This window comes from Nycticebus coucang, chromosome 6, assembly GCF_027406575.1.
Source record: "Nycticebus coucang isolate mNycCou1 chromosome 6, mNycCou1.pri, whole genome shotgun sequence".
Classification (NCBI taxonomy): Eukaryota; Metazoa; Chordata; class Mammalia; order Primates; family Lorisidae; genus Nycticebus; species Nycticebus coucang.
In genome coordinates this window covers 129,262,594-129,273,167 of record NC_069785.1, presented here as the reverse complement: position 1 = coordinate 129,273,167, position 10,574 = coordinate 129,262,594, and the positions used below count along the sequence as shown (strand labels likewise).

The 10,574-nt window shown below is 47.0% G+C and overlaps 1 protein-coding gene across 1 annotated transcript; it reads left to right on the top strand.

The window, feature by feature from the left end:
- Nucleotides 1-4,567: 4,567 nt before the first annotated feature.
- Nucleotides 4,568-6,462, top strand: LOC128589042 (DPEP2 neighbor protein). The gene is made up of 2 exons (XM_053595909.1): nucleotides 4,568-4,764; nucleotides 5,816-6,462. The coding sequence occupies exons 1-2, from the start codon at nucleotides 4,698-4,700 to the stop codon at nucleotides 6,142-6,144; spliced, it is 396 nt and encodes a 131-aa protein (XP_053451884.1). The 5' UTR covers nucleotides 4,568-4,697; the 3' UTR covers nucleotides 6,145-6,462.
- Nucleotides 6,463-10,574: the final 4,112 nt, after the last annotated feature.

Genomic DNA, 10,574 nt, shown 5'->3' with positions numbered 1-10,574 from the left:
CATCCCACAGTCCCCTTCCCCAGGAACAGATAGATTTGAGCCAAGGTAGTGTGGAAATAGGAAGGACTCAGAGCCTCTGGGCCATGCTAGCAGATTCACACAGGGTATGTCCATATTCAGCTTAGAGATGGATGAAATAGCTTCTGTGGAGGCCTTACTTAAGTAACCCCATCAGTTTCCTTCCCTGTAAAATGGGACTAATTATAGTAGTTCCTACCTTGAGAACTGGAGTACTGATAAAACCACTTAGTGTATTCAATGTCTGGCACATTATAAATGAGCAGTAAAGGCTAGTCAGTGTTTTTTAAATTTATTTTTAGGCATACCCCATTTGAAACTATGCAAATGTCCTCAGCAGGGATATTTTCCTCAGCAAGGATATTGTCCAGACCCTGGAAAGGTGGAGGGAATCTTTCCAGTGCTGAGACCCTGCGTCTATGTCTGTAGCAGACAGGCCTTGCAGCTCCTGAGCCTGCAGTGTCACCTCTCACCCTGCTGTCCCCACTACCCACCCCCAGCCTACAGAGAGGCTGCTCTCCCCTGTCAGAGCTCAGCTTCTGTTTACAGGTCTCTTCCTTCCAAATGTGGAATCTCAGCCATTTCCTGAAGCTGTTCCCGGAAGGCCAAGGCCAGGCTCTGGGGCTCAGCGGAAGAGTATCCAGCCTTTGTTCCCAATTGTTCCAGGGCCACTTCTCTGCAGGGCCCCTGCCCCAGCTGACGCCCTCCCTTCCTCCCCCTTCCCAAATGGGTTGCAGGGCTAACCACAGCCCTGACAGCCTATCAAGTGCAAGGCCTCCTCCTGTCCTCCTCCTCTTTGCCTCAAACCCACACCGAGACTAAGATAGAATCAGAGAACACCAGAGTCTCTAGAAACTGCGGGGTTTCATGGGGTAAAGAAAGAACAGACAGAGTGAAAGTTGTAAGAGTGATGGAGCTGGAAGGACAGGAGTGAGAGGCGGGGAATAAAGTTTGGGTTTTCAGATGTGGAGGCACTAGGGGTGCCAACAATGTCCCTGACTTGAGCATGGGTGTATGTATGGCAGGCCAAGTGGAGCGGAGTTTATGGGGCCAAGCATCTGAGGGGCCAGAGGGATAAAGGGAATCTTCATACGGACACTGAAGTTAATTAAGGATGAGACAGGAAAGGATGGGGTGGGATGGGTGGATTTCCTGCACATACAGCCAACCTGGGATTTCCCAGGTACAGAGTCTCCAAGAGTGTCTGATCCCTTGACTACCAGCTCCCCCAAAATGTTGCCACCAGCAGTCCTCCTCTAGTTTCTTCTGCTTTTATATCTAACCAAATTCTCTGCTAATGATTTTGTTGTTCTTGTTTTTGAGACAGAGTCTCACTCTGGGTAGAGTGCTGTGGCATCATAGCTCACAGTAACCTCAAACCCCTGGGCTCAAGTGACCTTCCTGCCTCAGCCTCCTGAGTAGCTGGGACTATAGGCATCGCCACAATGCCCAGCTAATTTTTTTATTTTTAGCAAAGACAGGGTCTTGCTTTTGCTCTGGCTGGTCTCAAACTCCTGAGCTGAAGGGATCCTTCAGCCTTAGCCTCCTAGAATGCTAGGATTACAGGGATGAGTCACCGTGTCCAGACTCTGCTAATTTTTCAATGCAAACTTGATTTTATGCAAATCTCTACAAGCCCAGAAAGGTGGTATAAGTTTCCCTCAGGAGGAAAGAAGGAAAATCCCAAAGCAATTCTCATTTATCAGCTAGCCAGTCCTGACCTCAGCTGAGTGAGCATGGACGGGTTAGACAGTAAGGAGAGGTGCCAATGTGTAGCTCCAGGACAGAGGCTCTGGTAGCCTGAGGAACAGGCCCTGCCCCATGGTCATATGCACCACACTTAGAGATCACCTTCAGCACAGCCACTCCCTGCTCCCCGCTCCCAGACTCCGGAGAGCCAAGTGCTAGGAATGGAAGACTGCTGGTCAATTACTCTGAGCTATTCCTGTAGGACATTAGGATTCCTTCTCTTCACTCAGTCCAGGCATCCAGGGACTAAGGGATTCATGCAGTGACAGCCAAGGGGACTTCCCAACAGCGAGGTAGGTCTGGATGACTCCCAGAGACAGTAGTGCTCATTTCCAACAACCTGTCCCACCGGCATCCTGATTGTGTCATTTCCACAAACTAAGGAAAAGCCGACAGAATGAGTCACAGGGACGATGTGACTACATGGGAGCCGCCTCCAGTTGTTATTTCAGGGGGCTGTCCTCTGGGGCTGTGGCTACCTTCCTTTCCCTAGTTTTAGGGCTTGGTGTTTTTAACTCCTCTTTTGCTGCTTGTAAGAGCGAGGAGAGAGGAAAAGTATCTGGTACCCACCTGAATGACCCTGCAGAAGAAATTACTTTTCTTTTCTTTTCTTTCTTTTTTTTTGGGGGGGGCCCGGGGCTGGGTTTGAACCCACCACCTCCGACATATGGGACCAGCGCCCTACTCTGTTGAGCCACAGGCGCAGTCCTGAAGAAATTTTTTTTTACCTCTGGCTTCTGCCTTCTCAGGCTTTCTGTTGTGTGTTCTTTGAAGATGCAGCCAGCGGCCAAGCTGGTGGAGTAAAAGGGACAAAGTCACATGGGATTTGAAGTCAGTTACCCTGAGGTTGAGATCCTGCTTCTACCTCTTATTGGCAGAGACCTTGAGTAAGTCACATACCCTTTCTGAGCTCCACTCTCATCTATAAATTATCTGCATGAGGTTTATAAACTGCGGATGTGAAAGTGCTGTGAAAACACTAGGTACCAGTTGGTTAACCCTTGAATGCTCTAAAATAGCACTCTTCCCTGACCAACACAGCCACAGCCAGTCCCAACCACTCTGAGGCATTCTGCCTGGCCTTGAGACCTCACTCTTTTGCCTCTTCCATCCCCCACCCTCCCACCCCCTTTGCTTGAGTCTGCTCAGTTCCAACCTCCAAACTCTCATCTTTGTTCCAGGATGCCAATAGAGGGGGGAGGGGGTGAAGGGGAGGGTAGAACTGAGTCAAAAGAGGAAATAGTAATGACCTCGTCTTAACTGCTACAAAAATTGTCCTGAGGCCATTTCACTGGCACAGCTTCTGTTCCCTAATCCCTGGTCCCATTAATACCGTCTAATACCTGGGGCTAGGTTTGAACCTGCCACCTCCGGTATATGGGGCCGGCACCCTACTCCCTTGAGCCACAGGCGCTGCCCAGAAAACTTCTGTTTCCTTCTTACTTACTGTTCACTGTCTGTCTTCTCCTCCAAGAAGGTAAGATCTGTGGAGTACAGACAGTTGTGTGTGACTCCCCGCTGAGTCCTCAATGCCTGGAACTGGCATGGTAAGAAACTGGCACGTGGCAAATGTCAATCATATCCATTAGATGACTGTGGAAAAGTAGACTTCTTCTTTTGGCCAACATCACCCTATCTTTTGGGGACATCAGTGTATCTTCTGATGCTGATCTCAGTAAGGAAATGCTCAAGAACCACAACACCATGATGCAGGTGACTGGGGAGTACTGACCACGCTGGCTTCCTGAGTCCACACATTCACTGGTAGCTCAGAGATGATCAGAAGGTGAGCCACAGGAACACTGCCGCAAGACTACCCTCACAAGATGCAATCTGCAAGTCCCAGACTGTCACCGGATAATTGGAGGTTCCCATGATGACCTTGTCAAGTTTGATAATTTACTAGAATAGCTGATAGAACTCAGGGAAACACTATTTAGGTTTACTGGTTAATTATAAAGTGTACAACTCAAGAGCAGCCGGAGGAAGACACGCATAGAGCAAGGTAGAGGGGAAGGGGCATGAAGGTTCCGCGTTCTGCCTGGCACGCCACCCGCCACCCTCCTGGTACCTCAATGTGTTCACCAACCTGGAAGCTCTCCAAACCTTATTGCTAGGGGTATTAATGGCAGTTTCATTATGTGGGCACGACTGATTAAATAACTGGATTGATTAAAAAAAAAATACCATATAATACTTTCAACCTGACATTTTCTCCACTTTCTCAACACTATGGGGCACTTCTAGACCAACATTGCCCAGCTGGACATTTCAAAGGCTGCTAATGTAGATATTTAACCTTCTGCTCACATGTCCAGGAAGAAGGGGAAATCAGTTACTGTTCTCCGTGTTGGGCCTGTCAGTGTTCGCCAGCCAAAGACCACCAGGACACACTTGTTGAAAAAGTTGTGTTTATTACTCCTTGTAGCATGGGAGAGGACACACCTTGGGGAACCATGGAGTGACTCAATAAGGGCTTTATTAGAAATAATTTATTATGGGATTTGAGCTGTGATTGGGTGATTTTGGAAGTGAGGCTTTACTCTAAATCAAGTGCTATCAGGAAGAAAAGACATGTAGAATCTTGGGTGTCTCTTGCGCTCCTGGGATCACTGGGGCTGTCTGTGCCAACCCATACATGGGCTTCACAGGGAGGGTAGTATTTGACTAGGGCATTGGTGGGGAGTCCAAATGTGAGGGTCTAGGCAGGGTTTCTCTCTTCCTCTGCTCTACTCTCCTCCCCCAAACTCTAAGGGCCTGAAGGCTTCTCCTTGACTCACAGGTTGCTTATGTGACCTCACCGGGTGGTGACGACCTCACAGGCCTTCTCAGTTTCCATGGTAGGGTAGCTATGGAAATGTGGTGCCCTTGGGGAAAGTTCTCTATCATTTCTCTACGAGATACCAATCTGTTTGGTTGCCTGAGAGAGAATGTCTGACCGGATCTTCTATATTAACTCTAACTTATCCTCTGTCCCCTGGGAGGGCTGCACTGCAGGTAGGCCAAGGCTGGGCATCTATCTGTACAGGAGGCACTGGCATATATACAACTTCACCTGGCTGCCATTTTTTGGCTTGCCCTCCACTCCAGACCTTCTCTAGCCATAAGCAATACCGATGGGCTCAGGGACCCACAGTGGTCCCGCTCACTGCTGAGGGCAAGTGAAATGTCATCTCTGAGCAGTGTTCATAAAGCTTCTCATCTTTCTAAATTGGGTCTTTCCTTTTGACCTATAAGATGCTTCCAGTCAAACCCTTTCTTCATTGAACTCTTAGCAAAAGCCAAATGTGTTTTTATTGGCAAGTGATAAATGGAGCAGTTTGGGTAAGAGCTGCTGACAGACGCTCATGAACCTGCCCTTCAGAACCAGGCAACTTTATTGTGGTGTCATGAAGACACAGCCCCATCAGAGCTGCTGAGTGGTGGGGCAAAGGTAGCTGGGAAGATGGAGAGCCGAGGGGAGTGGTGTCCCGGGAGGGTGGGTAGACGTGGGAAGGCTCCTTCAGCCCAGACTTGGTGCTCAGAGTCTGGCTCTGACCCTCCCAGTCACTCTGCTTCAGCATTTGGCCTTTAGAAAGTATTAGAAAATCTAGACAAACGTCTCAGAGGGCTAGAGGTCAGGGGTTGAAACAGGCAGTATGACCCAGGCCCAAGAGGTGCTGCCACCTGATTTATATTCGATCTTTTTTTCCAAATCTTGAAAACCACTTCCATGAAATCCTCAGAAGTGACAGACCTTAAGAATATTTCCTTGGTTGTGAGAAGGAAAGACTGATGGGGTGTTGGTTGCAATTATTTTGAGGTTCTCCTGTTCTTTCTGAGAATGGGAAGGATATCCTGGCCTGCTGCTGCCACAGGCTCCAGGGCTTTGCTTTGGCAGCCAGGGTCCCATCTCTAGGGAACTCAGAGAGGTGTTAGGCCAGGGCAGTGTTTGGGATGCCAAGGAGATGAGAAGGCTTCAGCCAGATACAGGGAGAGACATGAAAGGACAGCTGATGGCACAGTGTATAAAGTGAGAGTGATTGATCTGTCCTGGTTTTCTTTCTAGCACCGCTGCCTCCCACTTCTCCTCTCCATGGTTACTACCATGTCCTCTACCGAGGGTATGGAGAAGCACAGGTGGGCTGGCATGGGGAGACGTACTGCTTGGTTGGCGGCTACCGGCTCCACGGAGATGCTCCTTTGCCCACACCAGCAAAGGCCGAAGCAGAGAAGCCAGCCCCCAGAGTTCCCAGCCTGGCTCCTAAGAAGCAGCAGGCTCCCAAGATAAGTCAGACTATGATGGAGGCAGACAAAGAGTCAAGTTGCCCTAGCTCCAAAATTCCATGCTTGCAGCCTAGTGGCAGGAGGCAGTCCCAGAAAAACCTTGCTGGCTGAGCCACTCTACAGAACAGAGAAATGCTGAGCTTCCCGAGACATCTGTCCACCACTGAAGATACAATTTCAGCCATTCTGCCTAAGCCTCCCTCAGCAAAAAGCCCCTTCCATCCTAACTGGCCCTAGGCAAGGAGCCTTAGAAACTGACACTGCTTTGAACATTTCAGGGCTGACGCTGGCCTGGAAGAACATGCAATTTCCTCTACTCAATCCTCTAGAGTTCCTTCTTAGGCAGAAGAAAGAAAAGTTTGCCCTCTGCTAGCTGAGGAGTCAGGTGCAGAGAGAGTGTTCAGAGCAGCCCAGCAGGGGCCTGGTCTACAGATGAGTTCCTGCCTTGAGTCATTGCCAGCAACACCCAGCATAAACCAAGAAAGATTAGGCTTCTTGAAACTGGAAGAGGAAAAGCATGGCTACTCCACAGCAGGAGAGCCTTCTGCCTGGGGTCTCAGGCGGCAGAATGGAAAGACCCAGGGGGACTGCTAGGCGAAGCAGGAATGATATGGAAAAAGTCAAGCAACACCCCCTGCGGCTCATAGGTTCCTTTACTTCTGGCCCTTTATGGACCCACTGTGGTCCCTACTGTTCAATAAAATGATTTTCTCTAACAACAACTACAAAAAGAGATTTAATCCTTAAAAGCTTAAGGATTAAAGTTTACAAATGCTTTTTTTTTTTGGCATCTAGTGAGAGGCCTTTTAAAACCTGTTAATGTGGCAAATGATATTTATGAACTTTCTAGTGTTAAATTATAGAAGACAGGCAGAACGGAAAAAAGAGGATTCACTTTTGTAACTTTTGATGATCATGATACAGTTGATAAAATTGGTCAGAAGTACTATAATATTAATGTATAGTGAAGTGAAAAAGTCCTTCTAAACAAGAGATGGGGTCTGCTGGAACATGAAAAAGTCGTGGAGGGGGATCTGGCAGTTTTATGGGTGGTAAAGGAAGCTTTGGTGGAGGTAATTTTGGCTATGGTGGAGAATTTGAGGGAAGAGGAGGCTATGGTGACAGCAGAGGTAGTTAGACAGGAAGTGATAGTGGTGATTATGATGTTGGTGATATATCCAAAGTGGGGGATATGTGGGTGGTGGTGGTGGAATATATGATAGTCACAATGAAGGAGGAAATTTTGGTGGTGGAAATTATAGTGAACCACAGTGATCAAATTATGGACCCATGAAAGGGGGAAGTTTTGGTGGAAGAATTTCAGGCAATGCCTATCGGAGTGTTTATGGACATGGTGGTGGAATCAGTGGACGTGGCAGCCGCAGGTTTTATAAAAAGCAGAAAAAAGCCACAGTTCTTAGCAAGGGAGAGAGCAAGGAATTGTCTGGAAAGCTGCAAGTTATTTCAATATAGTTGTCCCAAATGCAGTAGAGAAACTGTAAAAATCTGCCACAGAAGGAACGATAGTCAAAAAAGTTACTGCAGCTTAAATAGAAAATCTTTCTTGTTCAGGACTGTCATAGCTACAGTTAATAAAAAGGCAGCTATTGATTAATGCAATATAGTGTCCATGCAAATACATATCCCTGAGGTCTTTTATCTGTTGTAGCTTTTCTTTTTCCTTTTCATTACATCAATTATATTGCCCTGTAAATTGTGGCAGTGGTACCAGGAATTAAAATTAAGCAATTTTTAACTCTTCATTCCCACCCCTTCTCTTGAAGGTCAATAATGCGAAACAAATGTAGTTAAAGCAGGACCTAGTTATTGCGAAACAGGAGGACCTCTTAGGCATCTAGTCACAAGTATTTAGCAGAAATACTTTTTTCATAGCAATCTCCTTTTTGCCTGTTGTAACCTGGCTTTAACCTCCACTATGGGTCTGAGACTAACACCAAGTTACTTGATGATCCGTCTACTGACAAACATAATGTGTACTTGTAATTCTTTTGCATATGTGACACCCCCTCTCCAAGTCCTGAATGCTCACTCTTTCTTGAAACCCTCTTTTTTTGATTGTGTGATACTACTATCTGTTTTTTTCCCCCATTATCTCTTATATTTCCTCCTATCTCACTGGCTATGCCTTTTTAGCTTTCTTGGTGAGGTCCTTTTAACCTTATTTTCACATAATGATGTCCTCAGAAATCTATTTGCAGTTTTCTTCTTCATCTTCTACTCTATATATTGTCCCCAAATAATCTAATCCACTGCCATGGCTCAGTACCCTGAATTACTCCTTGTGTTTTATACCACCAAGCTTTTACACATGCATCTCTGATTGGATTGTGTCCTTTCATCCTTTTGAAAATAAGATTAAGCAACTAATCCTTTAAGACTACACTCAAGGCTCAGCGCCTGTAGCTCACTGGTTAGGGCGCTGGCCACATGCACCGGGGCTGGTGAGTTGCAACCTCAGCCAGGGCCTGCTAAACAACAATGACGACAACAACAAAATAGCCAGGCATTGCTATGGGTGCCTTGTAGTCCCAGCTACTGGACAGCGGAGGGAAGAGAATTGCTTAAGCCCAAGAGTTTGAGGTTGCTGTGAGCTGTGACGCCATGGCACTGAATTTTTTTTTAATGTTTATTTTTTTAATTTTTTTTTTTTTTTTGTAGAGACAGAGTCTCACTTTATGGCCCTCGATAGAGTGCCGTGGCCTCACACAGCTCACAGCAACCTCCAACTCCTGGGCCTAAGTGATTCTCTTGCCTCAGCCTCCCGTGTAGCTGGGACTACAGGCGCCCGCCACAACGCCAGGCTATTTTTTGGTTGCAGTTCGGCCGGCGCAGGGTTTGAACCCGCCACCTTCAGTATATGGGGCCGGCGCCTTACCGACTGAGCCACAGGCGCCGCCACTATTTTTTTAATTTTTATTTTCTTGAGACAGAGTCTCACTGTTGCTCTTGTACCGAAAATTTTTTAAATAAAAATTTAAAAAATAAACATTAAAAAAACAAAAGACTACACTCAAGTACATTTTCCTCCAAGATACCTTTGCTGACAATCCCTAATCTGGGTTAGATGATTCCCCTACATATTTTCAGAGCACCTTGCATCAATTTCTGTCATCACATTTTATATACTGTATTGTAATAATCTGTTTACTTATCTATCTTCCTGACATAGTTATGCTTTATTCCCACTGTCTAGCACATGGCCTGGTCCATGGTAGATAAACAAATGCTTATTGAATAAATTAAAGAACACCTGAATGAGTAAATGGATGGATGGATGAATGATGACTCAGAGTGGACAAGTTGGGGTTTATAAAGAGGGCAAAATATGGTGAAGGAAGATAAGAAGAAAAAAGGGAAATGACTGGTATGTTTAAGCTGTTCATTTAGTTCTCCTTGGTTAAATGGAATAAAGTTGTCATTTTCATTTCATCAAGTTTATTGAGCATCCAGTATGTGCCAGGCACTCTGCTAGATGCTTGCAATACAAAGGTGAAGATCAAAACAAAACAAAGAAACCACTTCCTTACTTATCACCCCAATTCAAGGCAGATTTGGCTTGAGCCTGGGAAGCCGGCCCCTCGGGGATTCAGCACCAGGGTATGGTATACTCTCCTATGACCCTGACCTTCACCTGTGTATCTCACGGCTGACCAGCAGGTACCCTTCTCCAAGTCCACCTGCCTGAGCAACCTTCCTCTACGTGCATTTACCTCCTTATGGAGGAGGAGGCACCTGGGAAGCTAGGGGAGCTGCAAAGAACTGCCTTCTCAAATGAGCCTAGGGGAGTACACAGGGACTGGATGCTAAGAGGGGCGTGCTGATGGGATGAGGGCAGAGGAAGCAAACTGGAAACTCTGGTGCCCTTAGGGTGGGATAAAACTTGCCCTGGTATGGAGGTGGTAGATAACAGGGGCCAACAGAGTTGATCCGGGGGATTGTAGAGACAGACAGAGCTAGAGCTTGAGAGGTCAGGGAGGGTCCAAGGATCCAAGGACCCTTGGAGGCATTAGGGAAGAGAGGAAGGAACACACAGAGGGCCTCCTCTTTCAGCCTTTAAATTGCTGTCACCTCACAGCAGATTATTGCCTCTCCTATGAATTGTGCAAGAGGTGGTGGCACGGGCGTGGCCTGGCTGCATGGTGACCACCCTCTCCTTATCTGATGTTAGGGTGATTAGGGAGTCTGCCCTTGTCCTGTATCTGGGGATCTGAGCATCTGGGAGAGCAGAGAGGATGGTGCCAGTGGGGGTGGAGGCCAAGGGTTGAAACGTTCCCTCGACTCTCGCCGTCTACCATTTCTTGGGAGATTAGAGCCTTATTCTCTTTACAAGTGGAGGAAGCTCAACAACCTTCTGGAGCAGCGGTTCTCAACCTGTGGGTTGCGACCCCTTTCACATGGGTCGCCTAAGACCATCCTGCATATCAGATATTTACATTGCGATTCGTAACAGTAGCAAAATTACAGTTATGAAGTAGCAACGAAAATAATTCTATGGCTGGGGGTCACTACAACATGATCGC

What these genes read in the sequence shown, in the direction of transcription:
- LOC128589042 (XM_053595909.1), top strand. Translation starts at nt 4,698, where the DNA reads ATGTCTGACCGGATCTTCTATATTAACTCTAACTTATCCTCTGTCCCC. An exon ending in CTGGGAGGGCTGCACTGCAG is followed by an intron (nt 4,765 to 5,815) that starts GTAGGCCAAGGC and finishes TTTTCTTTCTAG; the next exon opens with CACCGCTGCCTCCCACTTCT.